The sequence below is a fragment of the Scomber scombrus genome, chromosome 1 (assembly GCF_963691925.1).
Source record: "Scomber scombrus chromosome 1, fScoSco1.1, whole genome shotgun sequence".
NCBI classification, from domain to species: domain Eukaryota; kingdom Metazoa; phylum Chordata; class Actinopteri; order Scombriformes; family Scombridae; genus Scomber; species Scomber scombrus.
The window spans coordinates 4,057,572-4,079,031 of NC_084970.1; the positions used below are offsets into that span (position 1 = coordinate 4,057,572).

The 21,460-nt window shown below is 40.5% G+C and overlaps 3 protein-coding genes across 3 annotated transcripts; 2 read left to right on the forward strand and 1 right to left on the reverse strand.

The window, feature by feature from the left end:
• Window positions 1-1,093: 1,093 nt before the first annotated feature.
• shcbp1 (SHC SH2-domain binding protein 1) lies at window positions 1,094-9,074 on the reverse strand. The gene is made up of 13 exons (XM_062417015.1): window positions 8,949-9,074; window positions 5,423-5,641; window positions 5,222-5,337; window positions 4,907-5,115; window positions 4,713-4,808; window positions 4,394-4,624; window positions 4,127-4,304; window positions 3,218-3,338; window positions 2,992-3,123; window positions 2,793-2,911; window positions 2,106-2,192; window positions 1,800-1,938; window positions 1,094-1,699 (listed from the first exon to the last, which is right to left on the reverse strand). The coding sequence occupies exons 1-13, from the start codon at window positions 9,046-9,048 to the stop codon at window positions 1,401-1,403; spliced, it is 2,046 nt and encodes a 681-aa protein (XP_062272999.1). The 5' UTR covers window positions 9,049-9,074; the 3' UTR covers window positions 1,094-1,400.
• A 1,520-nt stretch (window positions 9,075-10,594) lies between these two features.
• On the forward strand, window positions 10,595-16,951 carry tssc4 (tumor suppressing subtransferable candidate 4). The gene is made up of 3 exons (XM_062415784.1): window positions 10,595-10,665; window positions 11,932-12,046; window positions 15,373-16,951. Exons 2-3 carry the CDS (start codon window positions 12,044-12,046, stop codon window positions 16,399-16,401), a joined length of 1,032 nt encoding a protein of 343 aa, XP_062271768.1. The 5' UTR covers window positions 10,595-10,665; window positions 11,932-12,043; the 3' UTR covers window positions 16,402-16,951.
• Window positions 16,476-18,655, forward strand: LOC133979359 (piggyBac transposable element-derived protein 4-like). The gene is made up of 2 exons (XM_062417874.1): window positions 16,476-16,498; window positions 17,071-18,655. The coding sequence occupies exons 1-2, from the start codon at window positions 16,476-16,478 to the stop codon at window positions 18,653-18,655; spliced, it is 1,608 nt and encodes a 535-aa protein (XP_062273858.1).
• Window positions 18,656-21,460: the final 2,805 nt, after the last annotated feature.

Genomic DNA, 21,460 nt, shown 5'->3' on the forward strand with positions numbered 1-21,460 from the left:
GGTGTTAAAATTGCAGCCTGTAGAAGGCAACATCAGCATCTGATCAGTGATCTGCTGAGTCACTGACTGAACAGCTCCACCTACAGGAAATCGGCAGCCTGATTAATATAAACAAGAGGAATATGTTTTGTGCATCCTGGATAAAGGCTGTCCAAATGAATGCCAAGTCAGTTATAAAGGCTGCTGTTTAGTGATGGTGAGTAAAATGACACTGTTCATTAGTCATGTGTTCCTGCTACAGAAAAGAACATCTCAACATGGAAATATTAGCCTATGACAAGTTTTTATTTATGTTACATTTATTTGAAACTGTTTCTGAGCTAAATGTTTGTCACAGTGTTGATGCTGAGTATGCTGATTATCAGAAAAAATCTAACTTGGATTTTGATGCTTTTTTAACATAATTTGTCATATTTTGGGCTTGTGGAGGATATCAGGAGATTCCAACGCAGAGGTCCATGTAAAGTCACGAGTCATTGATGTCAAATCTAAATTCTTTAGATTGATGACTTTAGTGCAAATCATTTTAAAACAAATTCAGACAGCTAGTGTGTGTTATTCACATTATTAAATGTGTTTTACAGCAAGTATCATAACAGATACATACTGTAGGAATATGATGTAATCAATCATACTGCATCAACACATGTCAGGTATCAAAGGCCACTTTTTAATCCAGGAAATTAATTATTTTAACAATTTCCAGAAGTGGCAGAAGTAATTCAATCTAAGACTAACTCCGTTGCATTGATCTAAATATGAACCTCTCACTTTAGTTTCACTTGGCTGTTAGTTTCAGAGCAACATCAGTATTTCTAAGACTTCATGCTACTATAAAATACAAACTTTTAAAAACACCTGAGGCACCAAGTGAAAATTATATACACAACTCATAACAGTGGAAATAAAGCATATTTTTGTGAACAAAGAACTCAGTGTTTTTAACAGTGCACTGGTTTCAACAAGCAACCACCTTAAAGATAACCCAAATTTATTAGATTTTAGTCTCGCCACCAAAACTGCATTCAAAGTGACAAGTGTATCAGAAACTAATAATGCATTAAAAAAAAACAAAGATTAAAAACGCTTCACACTTGAGTTGAGAGCACAGAGGAATAAATAAGATAAAAGCATTCGTGCAAGTTCAAGAGAGGGGGTCATTCATCATTGCTTCAATAGAGGAAGTGTGTGTGTGTGTGTGTGTAAGCAGCTTAACTCATCACATCATGCTCACTGCATTTACAGAGCATCTAAACTCTGAATCAGCTCAGTCGACAGCTGAAAATATTTTTCAGCAATATTCATTTCATTTTAAAATATTAAGCTATTGCTCAAAAATACTCTGTCGCTGTTCGGTGCTCTTAAAAAGACGTTAGTTACAGACAGTCTCAAATAGTTTCTCAGCAGAAAAAAGTGCCGAAGTCGCCCATGCCGTTGCGCCTGAACTGGTTTCCCTGGATAGAGACGAATATCTCGTGGTCCATCAGGTTCTGCACGGCTCGGCTGCAGGACGCCTCCTTGTTTCTGCTCAGCTGCCGGCAGAACTGCCACTTCCTGCCTGAGGTGGCGGTTGCGTCACCGTCTGCGCTGTTGTTGCTGTTCTCTGTGGACACTGAGCTGCTGCTGCTGCTGCTCGGGGTTGTTGATATGCTGCTGAGGTGCTCGGCGGTCTGTCCAGCATCTTCTCTGGCAAGGTCTTCTGGAGGGAAAAGACCAACACACACAAGATATTGTATACACAAACATGTAGTATGCAGTAATGTAAGCTCCTATACTCTGACTCTGAGGACTCTGCATACCTTCACTTTTGTCTTGAGGAACTTTTTGGTCCTTGCCGTTTCCTGTTTTCACTAGAATCACCCCATAGCCTTCGTTGTTGTGGATTACGTTGTTCTCCATGGTGATGGACGGCATCACGTCCAGCTCATCAGCAAAGTCCTGCAGAGACACAGGACACACACTTTAAAACATGTTTCTGACCTGTGTGCTTTAACCTTTACAGAGTTCAACAGGAATAATCTGAACATCAGTGTGGTTCTGACTTGAGGTATAAAGTCAGACTAACACTGACATGTATTAATGAGGCTGATGATTTAATTTCTCACCTTGATGAGGATCCCATCCTTACAGTGGTGGATGCCGTTGCCGACCAGACTGCATACACTGCCTGGGTAAATCTCTATACCAGCCCCCTGCAGACAACACAGCAACATTACAAACTATGTACACAATCATCATACTTATATACACAATCATAGTCCCACCAACACTGACTTTTTAAGGCTGATATAAAAGGAAAACCTCATAGGCAAACCTCATATGTTCTAATATGAACACATGACAAATAAGATCTTATTAATGTAGTTGTTTTTGAAAATTGATAATTCAGTAACACAGACATTTTCAATCAATGATCACTAGCCACTTAATTTGTGTTTGCACCTGTTTTATTTGATTTGTTTTATATCTTATTTGTTGTACTTATATTGCTGTTTTAATTTATTGTGTTCTTTTATTTTGTATTATTTTATATCTTTTTCACTGTAAATGAAGTCCAGCCCTCAAAGATGTTTTCAGAGTTTCAATAAAGGGAACATCTTTAGGACCTTCTTCCTGTGTTTACATTCTTGCTCCATCCTGACACATCTAACCAATGAGTGAATGCTTTCATGAGGTTTTTAGTGATGCGTTTTGGTTCAATTTAATTTAATTTGCATAAGTTTGAAAAGAGCATCTGGAAACATGCTGAAATGAAAAAGGGTTCTGTCTCAGCACCTGTTTGACACACTCACCTTGGAGCCATAAAGGTCACACATGTTCATAGTGAGGTGGGCAGATGCTCGGACGATGACTCCGGTGGTCTCACACTGCATCACACAGTTCTCCATGGTCAGATTCCCCTGACGCACACCTAGTCACCAAACAGGAAGCGTTCAGAGATTGTGTGTAACCGATCAGCCGTCATTGTTTATCACACACAGCTGTACTCACACAGAATGCCTTCGATGGCGTCGTGCTGGATGAACTTGATGTTGGACATTCTGATGTCACCTCCCGTGGACTCGACGAAAGAGTCCCCTTTGTTTTTCTTCTCTATCACCACTTCATCAGGGAGCCCGAAGCCTGGCAGACACAGACATGAAATCATCATTACACTCTCTCTCTAATTACAATACAATACTTCATTTAAATCCTCCATCTAGACTACAGCATATACCTTCTATACTGATGGAGTCTGGCAGGAAGATGGAGCTGGTAACACTGTAGTTCCCCGGCAGAATAATGACCACGTCACCCTGATAGCATGAATCCACCGCTGATACAGGGTCTCTGTGGAACTACACATACACACACACACCTTAACTTAATATATTCAGTTTACTACCACAAAGAACTGAGCCCTCTTTCATCTTTGAGAGGCTCAGAAATATATATTCACATTTTTAAAGATGCTACTTTTCTAATGATTATGAGCATGAACAATGCTTTTAGGGCCAGTGTGTATCTGGTGATGGATCTAGGAGTTGTAATTACATGGTTCAGTCATTATGTCGTATTGGATTGACAGCCCAGCACAGAATCTGGGGACTTATATATTCAAGATTCAAGATGTTCAATGTCACTCTGGTTATACAAGTACAATTGTGTGAAATACTCCATTACAGTAAAAACAGTGAGTAAATACATACAAAACAAATAAACTATAAAAAATATGAAAATCACAAAAAGTATACTGTGTATATATATATTTTTTAAATATACATAAAAGGAAAGAATAAGTTAATTTAAACCCTATAAAAATGACTGTACAGACAGCGGTTATTGCACAAAGGGTTGAGAAGGCAGAATCATGAGGACGACGTATGGGTAACTTTGCAACAAAAAAAAACAACCCCATTTTGACATACATTCACTGTATGTTTTGGAGCCCTGTTATCACTTTCTGCTGTTTGAGAAGGAACCTAAACAATGTTCACAACCAACTTGTAACAGCAGAATGTATGAATGTTAAATGTACCTGACACACTAGAATAAGTGTAATCTATTTACTTTTACATTGTAATAACATTCTATATTCATATCTATCTTTTCATTAAGAGAAGGGACTCAGCTGTCAGCTACTAACCTGGATTTCAGTGTCCTCAGAGGAGCACTGAGGCAGCAGTCGGTCATTGAGGAGGGACTGGAGCTGAAAGCTGGTGCAGGATGCTGTGACCACATGGACCACCTTAATACCTGAAGCTCTCAGTCCACGACACTGCACACTCTGCTGCCTGTTGTTACCCTTGTAGCCCAGCACATACCTGGAGTGGAGGAGATGTAGAAACTGGTTGAAACAGAGGAGGAGGAGGTTTTGGGAGATGGTGGTTGACCTTTGCAACAACAGGTCTACCTCAACAAGGGGTTCTCGATTATGTGCAGCTTGCGTTTGAATGTCTCCAGCTGATCGCAGAGCTTCAGGCCCTCCACCATGGACACGTTGTCTGGCTCAGAGTCAGAGTCGCTGCTGAGGGAGCTGCGCAGCGCCAAGAACTGCTGGAAGCACTGGAGGCAGTTTTCCAGTAAGGACTGGTACTCTACCACCAGGCCTGATGGGACTCTGTCCTCCAACATGTCGTAGTAGCTTAGAGACAAAACATGTTGAGGTAAGGTTTACATGGCGGTACTAACACAACATGCCAGATGATCACTGTGACACAGAGTGCACTCACAGCCTTAGACGAGGCTCCACACAACGAACAAAGTAGTCAAAGTCATCATCTTCATCTTCCTCGTCCCACTGCCTCCAGATGTGCTTGTAGAAAAATCTGCAAACAGAGGAGAGGAAGTAGCAGTTAAAAAGATGAGAGAAACTTCACTGTAAACTTCATCAGAGTGAAATTCCGTGAAGGGTTCAATAAGTCACCTGAGGTGCTCAATGGCGAGGGCGGTCTGGTCAAAGTCTCCAGACTCCTCATAGACCACCTGGAGCTCCTGCAGGGGCAGCTTGTGTTGAGTAGCCTCCAGCAGAGTGTTCATAGTCTCCTCGTTGAGCTCGCAGCCTCTGGCCTCAAACTGCAGAGGCAGCACCGGCTTCACACACGCCTTCAGATCCGGAAAGTCCACATCACACACCTGAAATGACAACAAGGGATCTTTATTGAAATACGGGTCAAGGGGGGATTTAAAATAAAAATATGTTTAATGTTTTATATCAGCAGTGTGTGAAAGGTTGTCTCACCTCCACCAGAACATCAAACACATCTGTAGACCACACAGCCTGCCAATCACACGTCTCCACAACTTTCTCCAGGTAGTCTGCTGTGAAGTCCTTCACTTCTGAGGGCTTACAGTCACCTACACACACAAACACACTTAAATCAGACAAAAGAAAAACACACACAAATATACGTACATCATGTGTTCCAGTGTGTGTTCTTACCCAGTATGTAGTCCTGGAACGCTTTGAACCTCTCGTAGAACAGCAGGTGTCCTGTCTGTAAGGTGTCGGGCAGGTTTGAGTTGGCCCCTCCTTGGCGCTCACATCTCTGCAGCTGGGTCCCTGACTTATCAGCGTTAAAGTGGTCTGTGCCACTGTCGTCCCCATCCTCATCATCATCACTCTCTCCTTCCTGTGCCTCGTCTTCATTCTGAAACAGAGCTGTTAGAAAAAGGAAATGTAGCTTAAACACTGTGTTGTAGATTTTTAAAGTATGATGGAAGAGGATTATAAACCTGAGCCTGATCTTCTCTACATCTCCACAGTGTAGAACTACTGCTGCTGAACACAGTGATAGTGACAGTTAATTATCAGTGAAAAGGCTGCTGTAGTGAGTTGTTGTTTTTTCTGTGAGTTGGTCAAACTACAGAATAAAAGTGCTGGCTGTCATGTGTATACTGGCTCTGCAGAGTCAGCAGACAGATAGAGCACACTGCTGATATTTCAGTAGATGTAGAGTTCACTGTGTCTGTCTGCTGCCTTAGAGACAACATGATGCTGAGACTGCTGCTTCTGAGGAAAACTAATACTGTAAAAAAAAAAAACCTCTTCAACTATAAATGAAAATAAAATATTGTAAAACTGTGCACATTATTTTTGAGTTATCATGCAGTTAGGTAGAAATCAGGCATATTGATGGACCGTTAACACTTGCTGATAGCAAACAGAGGGCTGAATTCACAAAAGGACTGTGCAGTTTCTGCAGCTGCTAAACCTGCACACATGAGACGAGAAGAAACTGTGGAATTAAGTACTCGCTACCCCAAAAAGCGTCTTGGTGGTCCTTGCAATTTGAACATATGTAAATGAGATCATATGCATACATTAGGTGCAAAGGAGAATCAATGCAAAAATAATCACAGTTACACAGTTAAAATGAAACCATTAGCTTCTTCAGAGAGTTGGTGGCAACCAAAACTCACTCACTCCTCCCTCTCTCTCTCCAAATCTTCAAACTTGCGAGTCTTGAATGAAACTGACCTGATACTGAATGACACATGGGGGGTCAAGTGGGTATGGGGGTTTTAGGCTTATCTTAGACTTTTAGCCACTTAAAGTCAAGTTGTGACAGATGTGATGGAGCTCAGAGTTCATCCATAAGTTCTGCTTTATTATAAAAAAAAATCCTGAATCTGAGTGTAACAGCTGATCTGTGTAGATGACAGGCAGGATAAACAGTATTCATTACCGTCAGATCCTGACTGATCCAGTGTTACTGAACAACATTACTGTAAGATTCAAACATTAATCCAACATGTTTCAGACTGGAGTCACATTAAAAGCTGTATTCTGACATTTCAGTAGATTATGTTACAGATGTGAAATACTGGAGAAGCAAAACAAGCCAAACACATGAAAGTGTTTTTTGTGATAGAGTGGAGAGCTCTCTCTCTCTGTCTGTGTGCACCTCTGTACATTTAGGACATACAATTTGTTCTGTTCTGTTCTCTGTAGGTTTCATTATAGATCAATGTGTGTGCCGAAATGTGGAGAAAAGCCTGAAACACAGGAAACTGCTCTGCCTAACAGACACAAAACAAGATCAAATTACAGTCAGCTGCAGAACTTTATGAGCATGTTTACACCATCATGTCATCAGCACCATTTCTGTTTATGTGTGCAACCCATTGTTTGAGTCTACTGTTAAATAATTGGGAAATGGGAGGGGGGTCTCTTCATAGATGATGCTTTGGTGCCGTCTGGTGGCACACACATAAAATGGTTAATTTGAGTTTGATATGAGTATCATCAGTTTAATTACATTAAAAAATCCTAATGACCTCAAATTGATTCTGTAATATTCAGTAAGTCATGACAGTGTGACACCCTGAAACTGAAGCAGCTACATGGAATTCAGCCATCAGTCAGAATATTAAGTTTATTTACACCTGCAATTTTCCTGCTGTGATGTGTTCAATGTCTGCTGTGAAAAGGACTTATTTTCATTTATATACACTTTGATGAGTTAATAGCTGCCATAAACTAGGTTTTTCTTAATATAAATCAAAAGCAAACGATATTATCACAGATATATCGGTCTATATGTTGTCTGATATGTGCAGATATTTTTTTAAGCTGTATAGGCCGCATTTAATGTACATTCGATCCTTTTCTGAATTCAAGCTTAATATACTTTTTTTTTTTGTTATATGTGTTTTTTGTTATTTGGTTAGTTAAAGTTATTTATAATTATTAAATTCCCAGTGTAGTTGAGCACTGACGTCATTCTATATAATCAAGTTTATTGTTAGATGGTAAAATATCATGCCTTCATTACATATCTTTGTTACACATGTTTTTAAGGGATCATTGCAAAAAAAATGTATGCATGTATATATTCTTTATATAGAAAATGATTGGTTGATATACTGATATTGGAATTTTTTTACTCCTTAATATTGATATCAGCCCCAAAAATCTAGTATTGGTCGGGCCCTAATGATTACTTAATACTCACATTTAAGAGGCTGGAACCAGCTGATGTTCATCATGTATGATAATTGACTGACCCATGAGCTAAACTGCTTGTGATATTCTTGTGATAAATCTACTAATAATTTCAGCTGCAGATGAGGTAAAACTACCAGAAACTTGATCTAGAACTATTTTCCAAAATCTGCATATAGATATGCATGTGGTGCACTTAGAAGAAATACTGTTAAATTACACAAAACATGAAATAACATTAAACAAGGTGCAGATAGGACAGCAGGGGTACTTCTGTGAACTGTGAAATGTGAAATTTAAGCAGCCAACCTCAAGAATTAACACCTCTGAAACCAAACTGAGTTAAACTTTAAAATGGGCAGTTAATGTAGTTATTGATTGGCATATTTGTGTGACACAGTTAAGGGCCAACACTGTCTCAATAGATGTTGATGCATACCTCATGGTATGCATCAACAGGTGAAACCAGTACCACCAGTATCACTGAGAGCTGCAGCTTGTCCTACTTAGTAATTGACATTCTGCTGTTTCACACATCTTTGGATTGTTAAACACACATATATCATACTACACCATCACTGGGCTGGACAACTGTAATATTATGGAATTGATCGCTCCTGGCTACATGTTCTCACAGAGGGATAGTCTCATGATATTTTAGCATTATTTAATACCTGTCCAGCCTCCCTGTTTAAGATACTGGGAAGTGTCACTCTTAACTGCACAGTATTGTACATTAATAGCCCTCACCATTAACACCAGTAATGCTAATGTCAGTTTTATCACCTCCATTGTCCTTTTATGGACATGACAGCCATTCACTGAACAGCGTTTGGTAACGTGGTTTGGGGTCTAAATGATTTAATAGTGAAAACAGACAAACTTAATATTTTAATGATGGATATTAAAGTGTTTAAACAACAAACTTCGTTAACTGGTGACAATACGTGCAAGAAGTACCTGAATAGTTGGCGTTACCTACGTGTTTTAATATTATTCAAGGATAAAACATGACACAAACCTTGAGTTATATCAAGCACATTATGTCCAGCTGCGTTGTTTTCTGTGCTGAGTTCAACATTAACGTACGAGTCCAGATCAGCTACGACGATGTCCGTCATGTCGTCGCCACTTTCTTTCGTCGTCCTGCACGAAACCCTTACAGCAGCCGTCGTGTTTTCCTGCGCTTCTTGCTCCATGAAGAATTAAAAACTAACTGCGTAATACTTTGTCAGGTTAACTTCAAAGTGCTAAAAAAAAAAAAGCCAGTGACGCTGTAATGGTTTGTCAGTTTGACACACAAACAAAAATGAACCGCACACACACACACCCAGCTACTTTCAAACTTTCCCCGGTCTGAAGCTCAGCAGCCAATCAAGACACAAACAACCGCAGGATCTCCCGCCCCTGAATCATGTCAGCCAATGGGAGCAGAGAAGGAGAACGTAGCATGCGCAGGTCTTCTTCGTCTGCTAACTGGCAAATCACTGACTGTATATAAATATATGTTCCACAGTCAATGGGAGAAATGTGCATTTTATTGCAATGGTCTGAGGAGAGAATGAATAAATACTAAGAAAGAAAGAAAGAAAGACAGTTGCCAGAAGAGTAGGGCAAGGAGCTTCTGTTCAACATGGTAAAGCTTGGAATAACAATGCTTGTAAATATTGTTTTCAATAAAACCAATATAGAGAATACAATTAAACAAAAATGAATCCATCCAGATGCTGAAAGTCCCTCATACTCCTGCCAGTCATCCTGTCACTACAAAAAACTGTGACCTGTGATCCTGTCACAACCTAACATTTCTAAATATAACTGCTGCCTCAGTCCTCATGCTTGAACTGTGTTAATCTTGTGGTCAGTACATTGCATTAAGTTTGCTTAATGCTATGCTGTTTTCAGTTAAAATAAGATACTGATCATTTGGAAAGATTTAACCTGTCTGCTTTTATTGATGCTTTTAACTCAAGTAAGTGTATAAGTTCTGTAAATTGAATAATGTCCTGTACTATATAGAAATAAATGGAAAGGAAATGTTGCCTACAAGGTGGGAAAAATCAAAATAAGTGAGTCAGCAGTAATGTAATGTACATAGGAGATATAATAGGAGAGAAAAAAAAATCAGAAACATTAGTATAGTCTTTTAAAACACACTTTACATTATGCCTTATCTTCAATCCAGCAAACAATGATCACTACCCATAAGTTTGGTTGTGAAAACATGCTGGGTCAAACATGGACAAACCCAATTCTAAGTTACTTTTATCCAGTTGTACAATCAACCCAAAGAGTTGGATTGATTGTACAATCATGTCACACCTGCATGATAAGTGACATCACAACAAGTTTGCAGCCAATCCTGACCCAATATGCAACTTACACAAAGTGTGATGTGGTAACTTGAAGCCTCCAGTGTACAAACATTGAGAATGGACTCTACAGTGAAACAGGAGACATCTTATGTCCAGCAGTTACATTTCTAAAATTAAAAATATTTGCATATTCATAGCATTAATAATTAATAGCATTGACAGACTGTGAGGGTAAAGTAAACTTCCATTAGAATGTTTTTAAAACAGCCCTGGTGCTACTTTAAGTATATGATAGTTTCATACAGCCTGTGACCGGCAGGGGGCAGCATGGTGTAAACCGTGCTTAGTCTGGCGGACAGCAGAAGCAGGAGAAGAAGAATTTGTTTGAACCAAATATTGTTGGGTCGTGGCGCCAGCAGTAAGGTAAAGCCGGAGAACCGCGGCGTGTTGACCCAAAACTAAGAACTGTGTTTGATACTGTGTGTAAAAGGACAGTGTGCGGTGTCCGCTGTGAGAAGCAGTTGAACGGAACCGCTGTGCTGTTCGCTTTAAACCGACGCACCACCACATCAATTAGCATTAGCATGCTGAGGAATATTTAGCGCATCTTTAGCTAATACGCCATCACACCGACAACTGGCTTCATCTCTCACATTTATCTTTTAACTGTGTGTTGTTCTGTTGGACGTTGCACCACATGAGTTAGCGTCTAAGCTTCCTAAAGGTTCTCTATTGGAACCATGCAGGACTGTGTCACCTACACTGCGGGTACACACAGGTCACACACAACTGGAGGCAGGTGTTTAAAAGCACCGCACATGTGTTTAGAAAAATGTTTTTTTTATACAGTCCATCAGAAAGAATGACGTGTGTATCAGAACAGATGTTCATAAATAATGATTGACAGGCCCACAGACTTCAAACTGTTAATACGGACCATTAGAACTTGTAATGGTCCGTATGAAGCCCGACCGATGTATTAGCCAACCAACCGATATTATCGGCTGATATTGGCCTATCACAGATATATTGGTATCGGTGTTTATGCCGTCTGACGTGCTGATTTTTTATTTTTAAAGATGCATAAGCTGCATTTTATCTATATTTCATCCTTTTCCTTAATTTCTTATTTTAATATATGCATATTTATTCCAAATGAAATTTACTGTTTCAGTGCACTGATTTTATTTTATGAAAATTACATCTTATTATTAAACTGTATATGCCTCCATTAAATATATTTTACGAAAGTGTTGGTAACCAAATTTGAGGGACCATTGCAGTAAATGTGTGTTTATGTGTATATATAAGATTATCAGCTGATATATCGATATTGGATTTTTTTTACTCCCTTATGTCAGTCTTGGCATCAGACCCAAAAATCCAGTATCCAGGCCCTAATTAGAAGATCCCCCATCACAATGTAAGTGATGGGGACAAAATCCACAGTCCTCCTGTGTAAAAATGTATTTAAAAGTTGATCTGAAGCTAATATGAAGCTTCAGCCGTCCAAATGAGAACTGTATGTCCTAAAATCACTGTTACACATGTCATTACATCATCATTGATCTCTCCCCTTTCCATGCTTTATGTTTGTCTCAGCTGCCCGTTATTGAATTTTAAATCACTTCTATGTCTGGTTTGTTCAGATGATTAAACTTGTGAATTTGTGCCTGCTTTAAATCTCAGATTGAACAGCAACAGAATGGCAGTTTGATGTCTGAGCCAAACAACATCTCCCTAAATTTATCATAAAGAACAAGCCAGGAGAGATCATGGACGCTTCAGCAGGAGTAAAAACATGGTACGCACACATACTCAACACAGAATTATAAACAATTTTCTTAGACTGTTCAAAGGCACTTTAAATCACCTGATAAGAGAAACAAAAGAAACCTGAATTTGGGGATTATTATTATGGGTTATACAATAAGATACATATAAAACTAGACATGATTGAAATGTTGTTGCTGAATTAACCAGGATTTGGTGAGTCTCTTAAAAGTGTTGAAGTGTGCAGGAAATTTCAATTGTTCAGGTAGAGAGTTCCACATTTTTGCTCCTTAGGTAGCCATCCTGTCAATATAATTTACCTTTTCCACAGCGTACATTTTGATTTGCCACAGCAGAAAAATGTGTAAATAAAAACATTAACAGCTGCTTTCTATTTAAATTAGGCAGTTGCAGGGTCCTGCTGTTGTGTGTGCTGGTTCACTGGGACACATTATACAAAGTTGATATGTGTTTTTCCTGCTATGACAGGCTACAGTGTCCTGCACTCAGGGCTCAGAGAGATGTATGATGTTGGCAATAAATAAATCAATAAATATAGAGCTGCAATTAACAGTTATTTTCATTATCTTATCTGTTGATTATTCTCTGGATTAATTGGTTAGTTGTTTGGTCCATAAAAAAAAAAAATGGTGATACAAATATTGAGCAGAGCACTCAGACTGTAAACAGTGTGTGAGAGTCTGTCAGTGTAACATTACACGCAGGATATACTAGAAAAATGACACCTATGTTTCCAAACCCTCAGTTTGCACACACACACACACACACACACACACAAATTGTATGTATAGTCATACATATGAGATATATATATATAATAATATTAGGAAGACTTTCACTCTCATAACATTTATCACACAGAAATCATTCAAATATCACGTTATATCTCTTGTATGTTCAGTAGGCCCCTAGATAATTTAATAGCTTTATTTACTGTGTAACTGCTCTCAGCTCCTGAATGTGTGTTTGTTTTTCACATGTGATTTAATACACAAATACACAAAAAGGCCTGGACATCCATGGAAGACAGCAGTGGTGATGATCACAGGATCCTTTCCATAGTAAAGAAAAACCTCTTCACAACATAGAGCCAAGTGAAGAACATTAGAAACTCTAATCGACTTAATCTTGCTCATGTCAATTAATCGTGGTGTTCACTGTTGCCATGACAGTAAAGGTTCCATATCTTTAAGGAATTTAAAAACTTTGACCATTATCTTTACATAATTCTAATCAAGTAAACTAGACATTAACCACAGCGTCACACCTTAAAACATCATTATTTTCACCCCATAAAGATACTCATGTGTGAGGGCAGCAGTTTAAAATACAAAACTAAATAAACTGAACTGAAAATACATAATTGTTCATCAAGGGTGGAGATAACCGTTCATTAATCGTAATCGAGGTTAAAAGTTCAATTAATCGTGATTTAGATTTTTGTCATAATCGCCCAGCCCTACTGTACAGGGATATATACTGTCTGCTCAGAATCAGCCAAATTCAGCAAAGTTGATTGGGTGATGCTTAACAATACAGACGGACAATGACACAAAATATACTGTGAAAGCTTCCCAGGAGTTTTTTAAGGCAAAGACATGGAATATTCTGCAATGCCCAATTCAATCTTTCAACCCGATTGAGCATGCTGAAGACAAAACGTAAGGCAGAAAGACCCACAAACAAACATCTTAATGCAATAAAGGCCTGGCAAAGTATCACTAGGGAATATGGCTGAAACCCTCAGGTAATGCCCATGGCTTCCAGACTTCAGGCAGTCTTTGCTTGCAAAAGATTCTTGACAAGGTTTTAAACATTTTATTTATGATTATGTTAAGTAGTCCAATTGCATTTGAGCCCCTGAAATGAGGGGAATGTGTATAAAAATGGTTGCAATTCCTAAACGTCACATACGATATTTTTGTTCAACCCCTTGAATTAAATAGGAAAATCTGTACTTTAATCACATCATGATTGTTTTATTTCAAATCCACTGTGGTGGTGTACAAAGCCAAAATTATGAGAACTGTCACTGTCCAAATATTTGTAGACCTAACTTTATGTCAGAGCCTCTGGATGGCTTCAATCATGTGTGTCTCAGTGTCCTTTGATAAACCTGCACACTCTTACAGTTGAACACTGGCAGTTATCGGAAATTCTTCACACAAGTAGCCACTTGACTACTGGCAGATACATAAAGTGTGGGCATTAGGACTGACTCATTCATAAAAGACAAGAAGGCAATGGTAGCTTTGTCACATTTCATCTGTCACTGCTGTACTTTACTGACCTCTAGCGGATCATTGAATCATATCACCTACATGGAAGCATCAGTTTCATGATAAGCTTGTACTTGTGATGGTGTAGGTTTTTTTTTAGAGGCATAATTCATTTGTCATAGTAGAAAAGGCACAGGTGTTTGTGTTCAAGTGTCCCAATAAACCATGACAGTGAGACAGCATGTACAATAGACATATTTCACAGCAGGCACTTTAATCTGTTATACCAGGAAAAGTACAGGTTTAATTAATGGCGTGTCATGACTGCAATCCATTCATGTGTGCAGGTATCATTTTCTGCATGCTGACTTTCTGGGACACTTAAATGGGACAGATTGTTGATGTTATTAGTAACACCTGTACTTTTCCTGCTGTGACAAGTCAAAATGTCTTCAAAATCCCTCTACCAGGACCCTGAAACTGCAGCAGCTAGCAATCATTAATTTTTGTCTACAGCAATGCTTTTTCTTCTGTGACGTGTCAAAATGTCTTTTGTGGCCAAACATTTTGACTCTCACCAAAATGTCTGTACTATCACCTAAATACTGCCAGAGCACCATATATCAATTGAGGAGCACCCAGATTCATAAGCCTGTAACCACATATAGTGTTTACAGTCAGAAAATCTTCTATTATTTTACAAAAAATAACAAATCTTTTACAAGACAGACCTGGTCACGGTAGCAGTTGTAGTAAATTAAGTGAAAGGACAAATACGACACTTTTAACTTGTCATACATTTGTCCTTTTGCTTATAGTCTATAGTATCCATGAGACACTTTGACTTTGTTTACAGTCTAAGCACTTTGATGTTAGGGTGAAAATATATGAAGGGTTCTTAAGGACAGTGAAACGTTCAGGTGTGACCAGATATGTTCAGTCAACCGGCTCATACTCACACAGCTCTGCAGTTAAAAAATGAAACTTTTACTATGTGGATATAGAGTTATGACTAGATGACAATTTAATATCATGCATTGATCTTCATGCTTGATTTTTGATTATCTTTCTCAGTTTCTCAGGTCAACCTACAGTAATCTTCTCCTACTCTTTCCAGGTTCTTGATTTAGCTCGTCTTCTCAATCGTGTTACAATGTGTGATCAGGAACATGCCAGTGAGCTCAGCAAGATTCTAAAAGCTAATGTTGATGATGTCGACGACCTCTCAGCCAGTGATGAATCTGACCCTGAAGAACAACCCTGCAGTGCATCCTTTGACCCTGAGCTGGATATAGATGATGATGATGTGGAGGTGAGGGCTGCTGTTCCAGTTGCTGGACAGAAAGTCCGGAGCCCCTTCAGTCTGAGGGGAGGGAGCTCGGGATTCTCAAACCGCAGCCACAGCATCTTTGAATGTCTGGACAGTGTCGCCAAACTGGCCTCTTCAACATTAGGCCAGGACAACGTGATAGACGGAGTGTTTGCTCGGCCTCTGCCTCCAGCCCCCAGCCGCAAGACAAGCCAGCCTCCACCGAGCGGCTCCACACCAGCAAAGAAGAGAGGGGTACCAGACTACATGGTGCACCCGGATCGCTGGACCCACTACAGCCTGGAGGATGTGGCTGAGACCAGCGACCGAGGCAACAGCAGGGCAGCCCTCCAGTACCTGGCCAGCCTGCAACCGAAGAAAGAAGAGCCGGAGCCCGACAGCCAGGGTGATGCCTCCTGTAGCACCAAACAGAAGATCATCTTCTCCAAGCCCAGCCTTCTGGCCAAGAAGCCTGCCGATGAGCCGTCAGCTGGTAGAGGCCAGGATAAAAAGATGCGCCTCAGTCACCTGGTCGAAGAGGTAGACGAGTGCACAGTGGGGAAGGAGAAAAAGAAGGGTGTAGGACGGAGAATAGATGAGCGCAAAGAGGATAGTGTAAAAAAGACAGAGGATACAGGGAAGGAAGAGGTTAAACAGACCACAGCAGTCATCAGTCAACCAGAGGCCGAGGAAAAGGAAAAGAAACAAAAAGAAAGAGGCGTGGTTGAGGAGGAAGAGGACGTGGAAGAGAAGAAAGAACAGGCCAACCCCAGCTTTGCCTCCTTTAGAAAGAGGCACCAGAAGAACTACAGGCGAAGCTCACAGCAGGAGGACTGAGGACAGCAGACACCAAGACATGACTGTGATTTCTTCTTCTTCTTCTTCTATGCCTCTCATCACACAACTACTCCATGTTTGAAAAACCCATCAAATCGTAGAAGTCCAATTTAGAAAATGTTGTAGCATTACTGTACTGTACTCATACAGCATCACTGAAATTAAATAATTGTGTCATTTCATAAATACAAACTCTGCAAGGTTGTATTTCATCATCATCATTATGAATTAGAAAGCTTCAGATTTGATTTACAAGGGTGTCCATTTATCTGTGTTGAAACAAATCCTTCAGTACCTTAGTATCCTTCCTACAGTGTTAAACTATTTGGTTTACATTGATGGACTGAAGAGACATTTTGGATATTAGAGCTGTTTAGTTTTGATTTTTAGTGGAGGAACCAACCTCACTTGGTGAAACTGGGGAGGGGGCTTTGAACCAGTATAGGAGTTTTAACACTGTTGGTCTTTACTTGTACTTGATTTTTATTTCTCGTTGCATATTTTGATTTTTGGAATACCCTGAATCTTTAATAAAAAATATTGATTTGTATTATTTCTACTGTATTTCTTTCAAACATGTTTAAGGATTCTTGCTTTGGTTAAAACTGAAAAGTAGAAAATGAATGAGCAAAATGGTCAGTATGTACAATATCCACATGGATACTGAAGGCTGGGGCTGAACAATTTTGATGATGTCGACGACCTCTCAGCCAGTGATGAATCTGACCCTGAAGAACCACCCTGCAGTGCATCCTTTGACCCTGAGCTGGATATAGATGATGATGATGTGGAGGTGAGTAGGGACCTCTCAGGAGAGCCGTGGCTGGGGATTGATGTGGAGGACATCACACCTCCACAGCCAGTCTTCCGCCCTGCGCGCACTCCTGGACCGCAGCTCTTGGGTGGAGTCGATTACTCTAACCTCGACCTCTTCCACCTTTTCATCTCTAAAACCATGTTGCAGGGGATTGTTCGCAACTCCAACACATATGGAGAGAGAATGCATCCTCAGGCATGGCAGGCGATTAGCCTGGAGGATATGTATTCCTACATGGCCATTGTCATATATATGGGCCTGGTGGAGATCAAAACGATCCGGGACTACTGGAAGAAGTCGGACCTTTATAATTTTCCATTCCCTGCCTCAGTCATCTCCGGCCGGAAATTCATGGCCATCTCCCGCAGCCTTCACCTCAGCTCCCCTGATGATGATGAGGCCAACGACAGGAAAAAGGGCACAGCTGGCTATGACCGACTGTGCAAGGTGAAGCCCATGTACCATCAAATCAGGGAGATGTGCAGGGCCTACTTCCATCCCAGACAGAACATCTCCATCGACGAGAGGATGGTGAAGTCAAAGGCCCGAATAACCCTTCCCCAGTACATGAAGGACAAGCCCACAAAATGGGGTTACAAACTTTTTGTGCTGGCTGACTCCTCTACAGGTTATACCTGGGATTTTTTCATTTATGAGGGCAAAGGAGCACCAATCAACAAAGGAATGAGTTACGATTCAGTAATGAATCTTATTGACGTGCCAGTGCTGGGGCGGGGCTATAAACTGTACATAGATAACTTCTACACCAGCCCTGCCCTATTCCTGGACCTACTGGACAACAAGTCTCCACGGGGCACCATCCGCTGGATCAGAGAGGGTCCACTGGTCTTCGTGCAGTGGAGAGACACAAGGGATATCAGCATCTGCTCCACCATCCACCCGGCACACAGTGACAATACGGTGCAGAGAAGGGTAAAGGCAGATGGGCAGTGGGTAGAGCAGGAGATCCCTGCCCCACCAGGGGTGTCTGATTATAACAAACATATGGGTGGGGTTGACCTCTCAGATGCCATGATTGGCTATTACAACACGCTACACAAAACCAGGAAGTGGTACAAAAAAATGTTCTACCATTTCCTGGACATCGCCATTGTGAATGCCTTCATTCTGCACCAGGAGCTGGCCAAGGAGAGGCAGCGGGTCCCTATCACACAAAAGGAGTTCCGCGAAGCCCTGGTGCTGGAGCTGAAGGCAGCTGGCTCCCCCTCCACAGCCCCCCGACAGGCACCCCCTCGTGCTCCCTCTGGTGTACCTCACAAGCTTCGACACTTCACCCTGGATGGCAGTGCAGGGAGACGGCGGTGTGTGCACTGTAGCATGAAGACAACTGTGGAGTGCACATCATGCAGTGTAGCACTCTGCTTCACGGTCTCCAGGGACTGCTACAATGAGTGGCACAATGTAAATACTCTGTAAATAGTTTTACAGTGAGCCATGTTCTGTGTTGGTTGTGTTGAGGTTTGTTCTGTTCAATTGTTCTTAGTCATGTTTTATTCAATTTTGCCCTTTTAGGCCAAACAAAAAAAAAAGATGGTTATTGTGATAATGCTTCTGTCATCCTATCCAGATTGACAGACATCCAAATCCAAATAGTAGCAGGGAACCTCAAGGTGTCAGCTTTCATTAGAGACCAAGATTTTGTATGTAGGCAAAGGGTTAGGGTTAGGGTTAGGTGGTTAGGTGTTTGATTGTGGTTATACAGCTTTGGTAACCAAGTGTCCTTTTGGAGTCTCCAAAAAGGACCTAAGGAGAACGCATGGACATACCTGTTGAAAAATAACTTTTGACTCCAAATTTGGACTGCATGAAGCCAAGACCTGTGGCTGTGGCCTAATTATGTCTATATCCTGCCTAGAGGTCCCTGAATGTCTGTACCCATGTCATTGTATAGGCAAACCTACTGTATGGGCGGGGAAACAACCCCATCATTCTAACCTCTGCCACTCTTTGTCAGTAAGTTACAGAATCACACCTTTACAAGAATCTCGAGAGGGTTACCTTTCCAATGATACCAAACACATCTCTGAGTCTCAAACTATGTGAGATCTGTGCTGCTCACAACTTGGGCATGTCGTTTAGGCAAAAAACATAAAAATAGGGGCGTGTATTAAGAGGTTAATGGGAACAGAATATTAAAGACACCTCCAGAAACTTCAAACCAGATCCAACCAAATGTTTTCAGCAGCATTCAGGCTGCATTAGAGTAGATGGAAAAGGAGTGGATTCATAATGGTGGATATCAGTCTTTTATCAGTGTCAATAAATGTCCCAAGGGCACTAAAGTAAACATTATGTTTCCTCCATAGACTAATGCCTATGATGTCAGGTGAATGATAAATGATGTGATAGTTGGTCAGAGTGGGACAAAGGGAACACGTTATCAAGAATGAAAAGCAGACATAGGTTGATCCACTAAAGCCAACTGAACAAAGTCAGCCTGGTTAAGTGGCCAGTTTTATCAAGTGTTTAACCATCACTGTTTGCATACTTACAGGCTGTAAATGCTCATGTTATTCAGATGCTGTGCTCTATCTGTTTGAATAGAGAGTTTTGCATGGTGGCTGCAGAGGACGGTGAGGTCAGTGCAAATGATACTGAAAAAACGGTGAAGTTGCCTCATTTTTTTCTGGCTGTAAGCCAACAATGAGAAAATGAAGGTGTGGTTTTTGTGGTTCATTCTTGTCAGATGGGGGGGAAAAACTGCTGCTGGGTGTCATGGTTACACATCAAGATGTAGAATAACTAAAACAATGTGTAAAGATTGTTCAGCTACTTGTCCCAAGAAGCATTTTTGATGAACTGCCTGCATCTTGGTTGCTAAGTAAAACCCATTGACTGTATATAAGAAAAACCTCACAAATCTGGAACCTGGAAACCATCTGCTCCAGGTCTCACTTAGCGATGGCATGCTTCATCTGCATGCCCAGTTTCTCATAAAGGTATGTGTTGTGTCTATTTCAAGGTGATGAAAAAGCTAGGTTTTAAAATGTGCCTTAGGTAGCTTATTGTGGTTAATTACCTATGTGCTGGATAAAGATCATTTTTGTCCGAAATCGTGACATTCATACATTCTTGCCTCCAATTCAGCCCTATGTGGGGAATTTACCTGAAAAATCAGATAATGATGTCGTTCAAAGCTGGCTGGATCTACCATACAAGCATTATTGGCCCAGGGGCCCTTGAATAGGAAGGGGCCCTCAATGATGGGAGAAATGTTTTTCTTTTTTTTCCTTTTCTTTTTTTTTGTTTTTCTTTTTTTGGTCGGGCTCCACAGAAATAAATACAATCTCTTGATGTTGATAGTTATTGTCTCTTTCGTGCTAACAAAATCAAGTCTCATGATTGACTGTTTCATTTCTTAGTTTGAGGTCTTGGCAAGTGATGATTGGTCAGCATGTCACAATGCACTGTGGCTAGTTTGTATCAACTAGTGGACAGGAAAACTGATCACTTGCAGAAAATGGACAGCACGGCTGTAACCAAAGGCCCAGAGGGGAAACAAACAGTAAGAACAAATGGGAAGAGAAAGAAGCGGCTGCAATAAAAAGAGAAGTCCAGTGAATAAAGTCATAGGCTTTCTGCGCTCTCTTTGATTGCCATCAGTGTGAGTTTGTGAAGGAGCTGGACTTTTAGCACCTGATCACTGACTAAGGAAAAGACAAGAAAGAAGAACCTCTGATGGTAAGAACCATTATTCTGTCTGCATTTAGTATTTGTTGTGATTGGGTCACCAGATAATGTAAATGTGTAATATATATATATAGATAATACACTACCGGTCAAAAGTTTTAGAACAACCCAATTTTTCCAGTTTTTAATTGAAATTCAAGCAGTTCAAGTCCAATGAATAGCTTGAAATGGTACAAAGGTAAGTGGTGAACTGCCAGAGGTTTAAAAAAAAAAAAAAAAAAAGGTAAGGTTACCCAAAACTGAAAATTATACAAAAACACTTAAAAATGTAGGTCTTTCCTACAGAGAAATTGCGAAGAAAGTCAAGGTGTCAGTGAGTACAGTTTCCTTCACCATCACAAAGCACTCAGAAACTGGAGGACACTCTGAAAGTGTCCAACAGCTTGTGTGATAGGCGGCTCACAGGACAACAGCTTCAAGCACAGCTTCATAGTGGTCGTAGTAAGCAAGTCTCAGTTTCAACTGTGAAGAGAAGACTTCGGGTTGCAGGTCTGACAGGTCAAGTTGCAGCAAGAAAGCCATTGCTAAGAC

Coding starts and splice junctions, on each gene's coding strand:
- shcbp1 (XM_062417015.1), bottom strand. CDS start 9,048: ATGACGGACATCGTCGTAGCTGATCTGGACTCGTACGTTAATGTTGAA. Junction 2,193..2,792: donor GTGACCTTTATGGCTCCAAG/GTGAGTGTGTCA, acceptor TGTTGTCTGCAG/GGGGCTGGTATAGAGATTTA. Junction 1,700..1,799: donor TCCTCAAGACAAAAGTGAAG/GTATGCAGAGTC, acceptor TTTTCCCTCCAG/AAGACCTTGCCAGAGAAGAT.
- LOC133979359 (XM_062417874.1), top strand. CDS start 16,476: ATGTTTGAAAAACCCATCAAATC. Junction 16,499..17,070: donor TTTGAAAAACCCATCAAATC/GTAGAAGTCCAA, acceptor TGGATACTGAAG/GCTGGGGCTGAACAATTTTG.